General features: G+C 39.6%; 1 protein-coding gene across 2 annotated transcripts in view; it reads right to left on the bottom strand.

Moving 5' to 3' along the window:
• Positions 1-15,321, bottom strand: part of LOC132826817 (mitochondrial 10-formyltetrahydrofolate dehydrogenase-like) — a 142,920-nt gene that overhangs the window by 39,219 nt on the left and 88,380 nt on the right. For both annotated transcript variants that reach the window (XM_060843065.1, XM_060843066.1), the window contains 2 exons: positions 14,663-14,790; positions 11,823-11,973 (listed from right to left, as the gene is read on the bottom strand). In XM_060843065.1, the coding sequence (XP_060699048.1) occupies positions 11,823-11,973; positions 14,663-14,790 (279 nt within the window). The remainder of the gene's footprint in view (positions 1-11,822; positions 11,974-14,662; positions 14,791-15,321) is intronic.

Raw genomic sequence — 15,321 nt, 5'->3', positions numbered from 1 at the left:
CCACTGGATACAATTATGAAACTATTCAATTTTTGTTTATAACCAATGTACAGAGGAACCTCGATTAATCAAATGACACAGGCAGGGAGTATTTTGTCGGATCATTGAATGTTCAGATAATCAAATGCTGGATAACAGTTTAGCCAAGCATTAGGACCTTGCAGTCTTGCGGATAATCTGAAATTCGGATAATTGAATGCTGGATAATCGAGGTTTGTCTGTATTCTAAAGGTAAGTTTTCAAAATGAAATGCTTCAGAATCAAGCTATACAACTCTGAAATGAAGGCAGTAGGGTGGATAGTGAGGTCTTCAAGGTAGATGAGCACAGGAAGCCAAACGGTAAGAAAGGGGGGAAAACATTGAAAGGAATGTAGTGGTAACAAGGGTCAGTATAATCTGAGTGATTGACACAGTTCCTTGCATCAGAGAGTAAGACACCAGAAAACTGTCTTGTCTTCTCAGTTCCAGTCATCACCATGGAGCTGGAAAGGAACTGGCAGTGGGAGGGGGATAGGAGGGCCAATTTTTGACCTTTGTTGTTGATCCCCAGGACTATGATTATGACTCTATCTTGTTGCTTATCTGTGTTCTGCTAAATTAACATTATCAAGACTAAATTGTTAATTTTTGTTTAATTTGTAAACATGGTGTCCAAAATCTGTTAGTGTTAGAGTCTGTTTAGGAATAATTGGGCAATGTAAGCAAGTGTTAGGTAATCAGTTTGGACCAAAGAGATCATCAGATCATAAGACATAGGAGCAGAAATTGGGCCATTCAGTCCAGCAAGTCTGCTCTGCCATTCAATCATGGCTGATACATTTCTCAACAGCATTCTCCCACCTTCTCTCTGTAACCTTTGATCCCCTTGACAATCAAGAACCTGTCTATGTCTGTCTTAAGTATACACAATCACCTGTCCTCCATAGCCTTCTGTGGCAATGAATTCTATAGATTCACCACTCTCTGGCTGAAGACGTTTTTCCTCATCTCTGTTCCGGAAGAGTCTTCCCTTTAATCTAAGCCTTTGCCCTTGAGTCCTAGTCTTTCTGGCCAATGGAAACATCTTTCTAACATTCACTCTGTCCAGGCCATTCAGTATTCTATAAGTTTCAATTAGATCCCAGCTCATCTTTCTAAACTCCATTGAGTATAGACCCAGAGTCCACAAACATTCTGCGCATGTTAAGTGTTTCATTCCTGAGATCATCCTGTGAACCTCCTCTGGACCCTACATCCGTCCTGAGGTACAGAGCCCACAATTGCTCACAAGACTCTAAATGTGGTCTGACCAGAGCCTTATAAAGCCTCAGAAGTACATCCTTGCTTTTATATTATGGTCCTCTCGAAATAAATGCCAACATTGTATTTGCTTTCCTAAATACTGACTCAGCCTGCAAATTTACCTTAAGAGAATCCTGGACTAGGACTCCCAAGTCCCTTTGCACTTCAGATTTCTGAATTTTCTCCCCATTTAGAAAATAGTCTATGCCTCTTTTCTTTCTGACAAAGTGCATGACCTCATCCTTTCCCACATTATATTCGATATATGAGTACTTTCTACAGGAGAGTTAAATACAATGGATATCCAAAGATATTTGGGGGTTCAAGTGCATGGATCTTTAAAATGGTGCAGAAAATAATCAAGAAAGCTCATGGAATGTTTGCCTTATGACCTAGATGATTGGAGCACAAGGATGCAGAAGTTTGGCTGCAGCTATACAAAACCCTGGTTGGTCTCCACTTTGAGGTCTGTGTGTAGATCTAGACATTCGGAAAATAAAGGGGCATGGGATACAGGGAAATCTGGCTGTCTGGACACAGAATTGACTGGCCCATAGAAGACAGAGGGTGGTGGTAGATAGAAAGTATTCAATCTGGAGCTCAGTGACCACTGGTATTCCGCAGGGATCAGTTCTGGGACCTCTGTTCTTTGTGATTGATTTGGATGATGAAGTACAAAAGTTGGTTTGTAGGTTTGCTGATAACACGAAGGTTGGTGGAGTTGTGGACAGTGTGGAGGGCTGTTGCGGGTTGCAATGGAACATTGACACAATGCAGAACTGGACTGATAAGTGGTAGGTGAGGTTCAACCTGGAAAAGTGTGAAGTGATTCACCTTGGAAGGTCGAATTTGCAGGCAGGGTTAAAGGCAGGATTCTTAGCAGTGTGGGGATACAGAGGGATCTTGGTGTCCATGTCCATAGATCCCTCAAAGTTGCCAACCAAGTTGATAGGCTTGTTAAGAAGGCATGTGGTGTGTTGACTTTCATTAGCAGGGATTGATTTTAAGAGCCGCAAGGTTATGTCTATCACAAGGGAGCATAATTTTAAATTAATTGGAGGAAGGTTTAGGGGAGATGTCCAAGGTAGGTTCTTTACTTAAGGAGTGGTAGGTGCATGAAATGCACTACAGCAGTGGTAGCAGAGTAAGATACATTAGGGACATTTAAGCTACTCTTGGATAGACACACACGGATGATGGCACAATGAAGAGTATGTAAGGTATTCTGATCTTAGAGTAAGATATAAGGCCAGCACAACATCGAGGGCTGAAGGGCCTGTACTGTTCCATGTTATATCTTCCTTTTTTCCTACTTTTATACTCTATTCCTTTTTCAAATACTGTCAAAATTCCAATTGCCTTCCTTATTATCTTCCTTATTATTTGCACACTAGATTTCAGTGATTAATGCATGAGAACACCCAGATCCCTCTGCACCAGAAGCACTCTGAAACCTCTCTCCATTGAGCTAACAACTTGCTTTTCTGTTTTTAAACCAAAATAGATCACATTGTATTTATCCACATCCATTGTTAAATTTTGGCCTATTTACCTAAATCATCCATATCCATTTGCAAATTTCTTACTTATTCTTATTTTTCCACCTATTGTAGTGTAACCTGCAAATTTGCTTACAATACCTTCTAATCCTTCATCCATGTTATTAAACAAATTGGAAATAGTTGAGGCAAGAGAACCGAACCGTGTGGCACCCCACTAGTTACATCTTGCTAAGCAGAAAAAGATGTAATTATCCCAACTCTCTGCTTTCTGTTAATTAGCCAATCCTCTATCTGAGCTAATAAATTACCCTAACTCCATATGATCTTACTTTGTATCATAATCTTTTGTGTGGTACCTTATCAAATGCCTACTGAAAATCCAAATATACCATATCTACAGAATCCCCATAATCTCTTGTTACATTTTTGAACAACACTAGCCAAACATCATTTATCTTTTTTAAAACCATGTTGACTGATGGATTGCATTTTGACATTCCAAATGTCCTGTTATTGCTTCCTTAATAACAATTTCCCAATGACAGATATTAAACTAATTGGTCTATAGTTTCTTACTTTCTGACTTTTTGAATAAGGGTGAAACATTAGCATTTTTTTTCCAATCCACCCAAACCTAACAAGCTGATCTCTCTTTAAAACATAACCACATACATGGGAGATTTTTTTTAACAATAAAACATAAGATTATTAACCAAAAGACAAAATATAATAAAGCAAACCATTTACTTATACAGTAAACATACAGTTTTAAACATACAGTAAAAGCATAATCCCAGGGATCCAAGATGGCGGGGATCTGAGAAGATCGCACTGCAGAGCTCCGCATTGCAGCACAAGTGGGACAAACTTTCAACCCATTCAACCCAGACCATCGTGATATCCTGGGACTCCGAAAAGATCGTGGAGTCCCAAGAAACTTCTAAAAGTTAGCTTACCTGCATTTCCAGCTGTCCAGGGATGCCAAAAAAGGGAGGAGCAGCATCTGGGGCCGGGCCTGCAGCCCTGCCTGCAGGGCCCTTGGAATCAATTACTTTCCAGGCCCTGGTGAACGAGTTCATGAAATCTCGCGAGATGCTGAGGAAACAGATTGAAGAGAAGCTGGCTCCAATCTCGCTCATGCTGCAAAAGCATGAGCAGCACCTCGGAGACCTGGAGAAGAGGACGGATGAGGTGGAGCACAGGATCACAGTGGTGGAAGCTGATGCCAGTTCATCTAAGAATAGGATCCAAGACCTGGAGACACAGGTCTGTAATTTGCATGGCCAAGTGGATGATCTTGAGAACAGGGACAGGAGAAAAAACATTTAGATCATTGGTCTGCCTGAGGGTAAGGAAGGTGAGTGGCATGCGGAATTTGTTGAGGATTGGCTGCCGAAATTCCTTGACTTAGAGGCTAGCATGAGAGGACTGAAGATAGAGAGAGCTCACCGGGTCGCAGGGAGGAGATTGGGTCTGGGTCAACATCCTCGTCCTCTCCATGTGCAGTTCCATCATTATGGAGAGTCATGGAGGCTTCTAGAGTCCAAGAGAAGGATCCAAAGGCCCTAATTTACGTGGGCTCTAAGATCATGTTCTTTCAGGAATTCTCAGTGGCAGTGATCCAGAAATGAAAATCTTATGATGGTGTCAAAAGAAGAAAGAGGGAGCTTTCCAGTGGTGCTTCGGTTAACCTTAGATGGATCCAAACGTCTCTTTGACACGTCGGAGAAGGCAAGAGACTTTGTGGACAAATAAACCGAATTTGAACGATTTTTGTATGTGTAAACAGTGTTGTTTGGGTATGTCTTTATCGGTTTTGTAAAAGAAATGGTGGATGTCCGGCTGGAGCTTTATTTTTCTATTTTTTTTCTATTGATAATAATTTGGTTTAAATTATGTTTGGCGGCGGTTGAGATGGACATTTTCAATTTCTAAGTTAGGATATACCAAAGGATGGGTGGGGTATTTATTTCCTTTGTTTAAGAAGATGTTTAAGTTTATATTGGTATTCTATGGTGTGTTTACTCTTTTCTGTTTGTGTTTGCGGTGTGGCTGTAGCTGGGAGAAGTAAGGTGGCTAGGATGGTTGGATGCCTGCTTATGGGCAGTTTGGGATGGGGAGTTGCCCCCTCTGGACAGGGTTGAATTCTCTCAATCAGCGCTGTTGGCGCTTTATATGTTGGTTTGTTTTTATGGTTTACATTGTTTTGTAATTTTTAATAGATTTGTCGATTTGTTAAATGTAGTGGTTTTAGTTTATGTAGTTTATATTTGGTGGATCATGTGACACTAGGGCTCAGCAACTTGTGGTTCAGGTTCTTCCTCTCTGGAATTTAAATGTTATTGCAGAAGCTTATGGCTAATGACTTGATTAAATGGTGTACCTGGAATATCAAGGGAAGTCACTCACCAATTAAGATGGTACTCTTGAATATTAGAAAGGAGAAGGTGGATATTGCTTTGTTACAGAAGACACACTTGGATGACAAGGAGCATCTGAAATTATAGCAGAATGGCTATGACTAAGTTTATTTTTCATCATTTAATACCAGAAGTAGGGGATTGGCCACATTGGTTAGGAAGAATCTCCCATTTAAGTTGTTAGAGTGTGTTAAAGACACACATGGGAGGCTTGTAATTCTTAAAGCCTCGATAAATGGAAAAGAATATAATGTTTTAAATGTTTATTGCTCTCTAGCTCATCCCCTTAAATTTTTGGTAAATGCTTATTCTATATTGATAAGTCTCGATTCCTGGCACATCATTATAGGGGGACATTTTAACCGTCTCATCGATCCCACAGCAGACAGGTTACCCAAAGGTCCTTCAATACCCTCTGTACAAACTAAACAATTAGTGGATCTGTGTGGGGAGTTAGGGTTGGTGGGCATCTGGAGGCAGGAATTTTACGTTTTTCCACCCTAAGGCAGGGATTTTATGTTTTTCTCCAATCTGCTCAGATGTCACATCAGGATTGATTTTTTTTCTGACCCCTGCAGTAACCTTGGATTTGGTGGCATCTTGTACGATTGGTAATATAACCATCTCTGATCATGCTCCATGATTAAGCTTAAGGACATTACAGTGGGTTTGAGGCACTGGCGAATGGATCCCTTTATCCTCAAGTGAGAATAAGTTTGTGGAGTATTTCTCTAGGGAATTTCCAGCATTCCTACACATCAACTTAGGTTCGTTTGGTAGTTCATCCATCTTCTGGGAAACTGCCAAAGCCTATGCCGGGGTGGGGGCGGAGTGATTGGGAGTTGGGGGTAGTTATTTCCTGTTCCGCCAGTAGCAGGCGGCAGAAGGGTGAGCAGCAGCGTATCTTGAAGCACGGTTGAAGGCAGCTGAGAAGGCTTACTTTGACAGACCCTCATTGGTCAACCACACAGGATTATGGCGCTGCAGTCTGCAATGAATGACCTGGCTTTTGCAAAGCAAAGGTTATATGAGAATGGTGAAAGGCAGGCAAATACTTTGCATAGGAAAAGGAATGCCCACAAGCCATTACAGCGATTAGGTAAGGGTCTGGGAACCTAACATGTTATTCTAAAAAGATTAATGTGGCGTTCCAGAGATTTTACTCTTAAGTTATACCAATCCGAGGATTGTGAGGAGGGGCAGGCCAAAATGGAATCTTTTTTTAAGGATCTGAAGCTCCCGGGCATGATTCCTGAACAAGAGTCCTTTCTCGATGCCCCCTTATTACAGCAAGAAATGCAGGAAGCTGTGAGGTGCCCAGTCCTGATGGACATCCCAGTGAATTCAATAAGGAATTTATAAGTATACTGAAAGGTCTGATGCTCAATATGCTTAATGATTCATACAGTCATGATTGTCTCCCACCATCTCTGAGAGAGGCCAATATTTCACTTACTCTTTAAAAATAAAGGAAGGACCCTGAAGACTGTGCTTCGTATAGGCCCCATATCACTCTTAAATGTGGACTTTAAAATCCTCTCTAAGACTCTCGCGTTAAGGCTAGAGACTGTGTTACCTTCTATTATTAAAGAGCATCAGACAGCTTGATAAAGGGTCGCAGATCCTCCAATAATGTTTGGAGGCTGCTTAATCTAATTTAAGCATGTCATCAACAGTTAATACAGGGATTGGTGACTTCTCTAGATGAACAGAAGGCATTTGACGGAGTTGAGTAGCTGTACCTTTTAGACTCTGGAGCGGTTTGGTTTGGACGAAGTCTTTATAAGATGGGTAAGGGTTCTCTATGGTGACCCTCTTGCAGTGGTCATCACCAATGAGGTATGATCAAGTAATTTTAATATTTTTAGGGGCAGCCAGCAGAGCGGTCGTCTTTCACACTGCTTTTTACGTTGGTGATTGAACCATTGGTGGAGGCCATTCGTGGGGATCCCAATATATCAGCTCCAGAAGTGGGGTCAAAATTACATAAGATTTTGTTGTCTTAATTTTTTTAACAAACCCAGCAGTTTCAGCGCTTCGCCTGACACAATTTGCTGCTTTTTCAGCGTACAAGATTAATTTTGTGAAATCAGAGGATATGCCTATGGGTGGTCTTGCGAAGGAGCTAGGTCTTGAGGGTGACATAGATTCCCATTTAGGTGGTCACAGGAGGGGGTTTTGTGTATTTGGGCATATTTAATACTCCAGTTCTGGATCGGCTGTTCAAAGCCAATTTTATTCAATTATTTGATAAAATTAAACAAGACCTTCAAAGATGGGAGGCACCTCTGGTCTCGTGGTTGGGTCGGATAGCGCTTATTAAGATGAATATTCTCTCCTGTTTGCTATACCCTATACGGATACTCCCCGATTTTCAGTAAGCAAACACTCAGGAGGCTGAACGGCTGGTTCAGCTCCTTTATTTGGTATCATAAGCGGCCCCTCATTTAATTAGCTAAACTGCAACTGCCTCACAGATTGCGGGAAGTAGACCTTCCAGACATTAAAAATTACCAACTAAGCTCGCTTTTGTCCTGCATGAGTGATTGGGTTTGTGGAGATCCTCTTTCAACATGGCTAGATATCGAAACCTCCCAAGCAAAGTGCCCCCTTACCAGTTTTCTGTTTTTGGACAAAGTGAGGACAGTTAGGGAATATTGTCATCACCCAATAGTCATCAATACAGTTAAAGCATGGAGGACAATTCGGCAGAGGGAAGGCAATATTGGCAAAACATCTTTGTTTACACCTTTAGTGGGTATGCCGGGTTTTCAACCGGGGATGGTAGATTCAGGATTTAAATGTTGGGCAGCAAGGGGTGTGTCTTACATGGACAATTTGTTTCAGGGAGACGTAATAATGTCCTTCGATCAGTTAGTACAGAAGTAAGAGTTATCTAATAGAGACCTCTTTCGTTTTTTTCAAGTTAAGAATTTTATTTAAAAAAAGATTACACTTATGAGTGATCCCTACAAATCTGACATAGAGAGGGGGGTGCTAAGTACTAAGAGTACACTTTCTGTCAATACATTATGTCATCAATTGGGGGGGTGCCCCTTCAGATGAGTTTGATTGACTCTGCAGGGTGTGGGAGAGACAGCTGGGTGTTGAAGTCTCCCCAGAGGCATGGGAGAATATTTGGGAGAATGCAAGGAAGATATTAATTTGCAAAAGGACCCATGCTTTACAGTTGAAGTATCTCCACAGGGTCAACTTGACTCTGGACTGTTTGTCAAAATTTAAACCAGCGGTATCTTCATCATGTCCCAAGTGCAAAATTTGTATGGGTCTTGGGATAGGCTTCAAACATATTGGAGTGCTGTGGTGGGTGCAATGGAGAGGAATTTGGGTGTAAGGCTGGAGAAGGACTCTTTCTGGGCCTGCCCACAGTATTCCCTGCAGATGCGCATAAGAAAAAACATTTTTCAACATTCTCACATTCTGTGCAAGAAAAAATATCTTGTTAGGTTGGATATCTGAAAATCCCCCAGGCCTGTCAGGTTGGTAGAAGATTGTTACGGAGCAGATTCCCTTTGATTTCCTCTCAAATATGTACACCACAAAACTGAGAATTTTTATAAGACATGGCAGCCCTTTTTGGAATACCTGGACACAGATTTATCTGCCACACTAACAACGGCTTTTACACAGCCGTAACAATTGTGTTTTACAAGTCCAATATCCAGGGAGGAGGAACGGTGAACGTATGAGCGTTTTGTTTGTCTGGGCTGATTTATTACCATTTATTTTTGATTATTTTGTTTGTTGTTGATTATTATTTACTTGTTTAGTTAAATAGCCAGTTTGGAGTTTTTTTATTCTATACTTTTCTATATATGTTCATACATTTGTACACAAGGGTGGGTTGGTTTTTTTTAAACTTTGTATTGTTTTGAATTGTATTGCTTTGTACTTGTTGTAATATTTAAAAATCTATTTTTCTAATAAAAATATATTTTTAAAAAGCATAACCCTGAAACATTCCTTAATGAATTACTATCATAAACATACTTTGTACAGCATACAAAAGCACTCCCTTTTTCATAATTACACCAGAGCGGAGAAAAAAAAATCTGTTCCTAACATCTCAATAGGTATAAGGCAAGTATGGCTTTAACTCCAAGACTGAAATATCTGATAGGTTCTTCCGAGAGCTATAATACATCTAAATTTAAAATAGCCTTGACAGCTTGGTTTGAGAACTAACACTAGCTCCTTAATTTTTCGATATTGTCCCTTTCTCAGGACCACTGGTCTCTTCATCCATCTCTGTCCAAGCACTTCAAAGCCAAAACATGCAAAACTGAAAGAAAATGTCCCACGCCAAGCTAAGCTTAAGACAATCCTAAATCTCAATTTCTAACAGACCTTAAAACACAATGGTTTACCTTGTTAAAATATGTTAAAACTCATCAGTGCTACCAAAGATCCTCTCACAAACTATTTTCAAAGAAATCATGTGACTACACACATAAGTGTGTGTTTACAAGTGAATTATTTACTCCAGACCCACAGAAAATCGATATGTCACTAACACAAAATCCAAAACCCAAACTTGAATTAAATGATATTAAAAATAATATGTAAGTCAGATAGTTTTTATCTCAATATAAAGAAAAGAAAAAAATGGCTGAAAGATCAATAAGGCATGAAAAAAAGAACTAGAGAAAGCAAGTGAAAAATTTAAAAACAAATGGCAAGAGTCTCTTAAGGTATTTAAATAGGAAAAGAGTAAATAAAGCGAGCACTGATCCTCTAGAATATGACTCTGGGAATTAATCATGAAAATGTGAGAAATGACATATCAATTCAATGTATTTTGCATCTGTTTTCACCGTGGAGGATACAAATAACAATCTCAAAATAACTGGGACTCAGAATGTGAAGGGAAGAAAGGGACTTAAACTAATTACAGTTAACAGGAAATCACTGCTGAAAAAATTGTTAGAACTAAATTTAATAAGCTTTTGGCCCTGATGGAGTTCATCCAGCCCTGACAGATGCCCAGAACTCTGGACGAGGGCAGGCAACACTGTCTTCCAGATTCTCACTCTCAGATGCAGGGAGCTGCATCAATCCTTTCAACTACATTGCCTGTTTGAATGACTTCCTGTGCTCATCCAACATGAAGCTCTTACTATCCACTCTGCCATTCCCCATCCCTCAAAAGTGGTTGTGCAGCTTGCACCTAAACCATTCTGTCTTTTAAAAATTGCTTTTCAACAAGTTGCTTACAAAGAAAATTTGAAAATGTTAAAAGAAATGGCTGCTGGAAGGGTCCAATCAGATTTGAAAATAGCAAATGTGATTCAATACTCAGGAGAAGATACAAAAAGAAAGGAAACTATAAATCAGTTTGCCTTTCTGACAGGTGCCAGGAAGACAATGCTGAAATCTATTAAGGTGGACATAGAAGAGCAATTAGAAAATCTTAATGCAATCAGCAGAATTAATGTGATTTTGTAAAGAGAAAACTATGCTTGACAAATTATTAGAGTTTTTGGAGCAATGTATTGTACTTAAGATTCCCAGAAAGCATTTGACAAGGTACAATATCAAACATTATTACCCAAAATAAGAGCTCATAGTATAGGGGATACGGACAGAGGCAGACTAGCTAATAGGAAGCAGAGGATGGGCAGAAATGGGTCTTTTGTTGGACACGGGGATCAATGCTTGCACAGCAACTATTTATAATTCTATATTAATTACTTGGATGAAAGGACTGAATGGATGGTTGCCAAATTTAATGATGACACAATGATAGGTAAGAAAGTAGTGTGTGATGTGAACACAAGGACTCTGGAAAGATTTATAGATAGGTTAAGGGTGTGGGCAAAACTCTGGTAAATGGAGTATACTGTCAAAAAATGTAAAGTTATCCAGTTTGGCAGGAAGAATAGAAAGGCAGCATATCATTTCAATGGAGGGAGATTGTAGAACTCTAAAATACACAGGGATCTGGATGTGTTCACAAATAAATCACAAAAAGCTAGTTTGAGTACGGCAACTGATTAGGGAGTGTTTTTATTTATTGCAAATAGAATTTAAAAGTAGGCATTTTTTCCTACAGAATGTAAAAGTATATACGATTTTGGTCTCATTATTAAAGAAGGGCTGTAAATGCATTCAAATCAGTTGGCTGGACATGCTGGGCTATCCATTGAGATTAGAAAGGTGATCCTATTGAAACATATAAGATCTTAAGGGGACCGAACAGGACAGACACTGAAAGCATGTCTTCCTTTGTGGGAGAGACCAGAACTATGGGACACAGATAAAACATAAAGCATCACCCATTTAAGAGGGAGATGAGAGTTTTATTTTCTCTCAGAGGATGGTACATCTTTGGAACTCTTCCACTGACCGCAGCAGACACAGGTTAATTGTGTTTTTTAAGGGACAGTAGACTTTTGACTGACAAAGGAATCAAAGATTATCAGGGTAGCTAGGTATACAGAGACGAAGCCACAATCAGATCAGCCATATCTTCCAAATTAAACAGCAAAGCAGGCTTCACAGGTTGAGGGCATACTCTGTTCCTATGCATTAACAATGAGTTTCCATTTTTATAATAAGCAAATGGAAGATCTAAGGTGTGTGCTCATTCATTTGTACCTGGATCTTATCACACCATCCTGCAAAGTATCTGAATGTTTGAATGGACATTCCAACATGCGTCTTCAGAGCAAGTGTGTACACAGCCCCTGAGTCAATGGCCTCAATGGTAGCCAGTTCTTCCTGGTGCTCCTCCATCAGATCTGCAAGTCTACAATTGAAAAAAGTAAACTCAGCAACACAGATAATTTAAAACAAGAAATTCCAAATCTTGAGAAATTGCAGGTCTGCAATTCCTCAGTGCTACAGGGCGCTCTCTCAGAAAACAATATTATGTGCTGTAATTTACTGTGGTGGTGTAATTAGGAAGTTACACACAAAATTTTATTCGATCATCTACCATTTTGTTGAAATTAATTTAAATGCAAATTTCCAACTAATCTTATTATTGTTGCCTGGTAGCACAAAACTTGAATATTTCTGGAAAAAAGACACATTTAGTTGAAACTTTCATCTTGCATTTACTAGGACAATTCATAACAATACTATAGTAATGTATGCGACACATGAGTGCTAATGGGTTGGCAGAGGAATTGCCATGACAAATGCACCAAATAATGGTGAATGTCAGTTAACTACCAGGCTATGTTTAAGTTTTATACTAGGCAGGTTGATGTGGATTTGATCAGGGCAATGCCCTGAGGAATAAACCAGCACATGCCTAAGACCTAGTTTGTTTAGTCGAAACAATGAGTGTGTATATTCTGTGCAGCATACTTGTGTGTACTGGAAGGTACAAATATTAACACACAGGAAACTGTCCTTTCCAGACAAAAAGTACATACACTGCACTTGATTAAACTTAACCAGCTCATGTCTAAGGGCACTGCCTAACCAATCGGAGTCGACCTACCTGGTTTAAATTTGATTAGTGCATTCTCTATGGTAACATCTTTACCAATCAATCAGAGTACACTGGCAGCTGATCAGCAATCTCCTCTCATGCAACATAAATGTCAGTTTTCCCCTTGAATCAGAAATAGTGTGAATTGCCCTGAAGAATTCAAGATGAAAAACATCCACAAAATATATCTCTCCTTAATAATACCCAACTCAATATCACCACACAAATTATTCAGTGGCCAGGGATGATACAAATTCACATGGTATGTCCCTTCTTAAAGTTATGAAGTTTCAAGCTGTCTATCTATCATTCAACCACTTTAACGATAACAAGCTTAACAACATGTCATTGTGGAAGCATTTCAATTTTTCAGTAATCTGTTCTAAACATATGAAAATGGTTTCTAAGACAGTGTTCTTAGAGTCCTGGAGTTATATGTAGATTTTCAAGGGATCTGTAAGTAACACGAAACTGCTGACTAAGCACATCAGTGAACTGCCATCATCAGAGATTAACATGGTGCTAGTTGGCAGACAAGAGCAGGGTACAGCCACTGCAAGACATTATGGACCAGGCCAGACCCCCTCAAAATATTTTAAGAAGATAGTCTAGACCCTAACTTTTTCTTATTTTAAAAGCAAATGTGAAATGGATATTCCAGGTGTGATGCAGCTGGTCAAACCACTCAGCTTTAAGCGAACCAAAATTTATTTAAACACTACAGTTGAAACACAAACAAAAGAAAATGGAATTTAGGATAACTTAACTACTGGAAAACTTAACCATCTTGGTAAAGCAACTTAACTAAGGAACAGTTCCAATCCAGCAATATTCCATAAACACACCCCTTTGGCAAAAGGTAAATTCAAGCACAGGCTCTTACAAGCAGGAGGGAACAACTTCCAAAGAGATTTCAGAGAGAAAACTCAGTCAGGAATCATCTGCTGAAGCTTGGAACCTCTCTGCACTCCAGAGCTGCTGACAGCTGCAAAACTAAACCAAGCTAGGAGAAATGTGAACTGGGGAGAACTGGCCATCTCCCCACCATTGTTAAACTAGACTCCTCCCAGACATTTCGGTACCTCTCCCATTAGGACCATCATTACAAAAAACCCCCCAAGGACAAATAACCTTGTTTAAGTGACAGCATTGTCACAACAGACTGAATTGGCTGTGCCACTGAGACTTTTTTTTTGGGGGGAGGGGTGAGGTGAGGGGTAGTAATATTTGCTACTTAAAACTTTACTTTAGATGCAGTATTAAAACAATTTTACAAGCATCTCTTTCAAAAAATCAGTGACATAGTTTAGCTGAGGGTCTGAAGAGATAATTAGGCTATTTGAACAGAACTTTTCCTCAACCAAAAAGATTGAAAACTACTGTTCTCAAATATTGTTGGGAGGGCGGGGGGGCTAGCTGTATGAGGAGAAATACAAAGTACCTGCTCAAAGTTTGACAATATTGGGTCAGAAAATAACAGTATCCTCAGGTGTCAGTTAAGCCTCCTCTGGACGGCAGTGTCAGTTTGAGCCAAAGTAAATGCAGAAAATTTGGAGGCAACAGGCTCTCTAACTCAGAGCAGGTTTGAGCCAAGATGCAGGAATTAACCAACAAATATAAAAGAGGAAGGGAATTGAAGATTTAATGTTTACATGCATTATGTTAGTTCCCATGTTTCCACGATCTGGGTAACTGCTGTGCTACCTGATTGTGGGTATCTCAGGGTGAGAATACATAGCATATTCCACCTGACCTTACAACAAACACAAATACAAAACAAATTTCTACAAACACAAAACACATTTTCAATATGGTATCTGCAAGGATGTTATCAAACAGGCATTGCATCATATATGTGGAGAAACACATGGTCCTGCAACTCAATGTAGTTTTGTGCAACACTCAGCTGGTGAAGTTAGTCTGCAAATCAAATAACTTTCATTATAGTGCATATTCTCATATATTGTGAGTAATGGGAATATCAGAAAAACCTTACTGGTACAACAATCTGCCTCTGTCTCTTGCATTCATCTTTCCCCACTGTCCATTTTCAAAGGCATCTTTGGCTGCAGCCACAGCTCTGTCAACATCAGCAACTGATGAATATGACACCTCACAGATCACCTGTCAAACAGACCAATGAATTTACTAATTCATTATCAATGGCCATTACAAATCATGAACATCCCAATAATATGAGTTATATTGCTGTCACTATCAGTTGTTCAGAACACGGAATTGTTATGGATTAGGCCAGACCACTCAAAACACTCTTAAGCAGGCAGCCCAGTCCGTAACTTTGCAATTTGTTTCAGTAAGTGTACAGTGAAAATTACCCGGAGTAAGTTAGCTAGGTTGACTGCCAGGTTTTAAAACAGACAAAGATTTATTCACAAAAGTACGGAATGAAACACAACGAATAAAATATAGAATACCTACAGAAGTCAATCTATCCAAACTCGACTCAATTATGCTGTTCTGAATATGCACAACAGTCCCAATAAACAAACCCCCTTAAACATAGTAAAAATGAAACAAAGGCTTACAGGTTGAAGTTAGAAGGGCAAAAGGAGAGAGAGGTAAAAACAATGACTGCAGATGCTGGAAACCAGATTCTGGATTCTGTGGTGCTGGAAGAGCAAAGCAGTTCAGGCA

This window comes from Hemiscyllium ocellatum, chromosome 23, assembly GCF_020745735.1.
Source record: "Hemiscyllium ocellatum isolate sHemOce1 chromosome 23, sHemOce1.pat.X.cur, whole genome shotgun sequence".
Taxonomy (NCBI): Eukaryota; Metazoa; Chordata; class Chondrichthyes; order Orectolobiformes; family Hemiscylliidae; genus Hemiscyllium; species Hemiscyllium ocellatum.
This window is presented reverse-complemented; position numbering and strand designations above follow the sequence as displayed.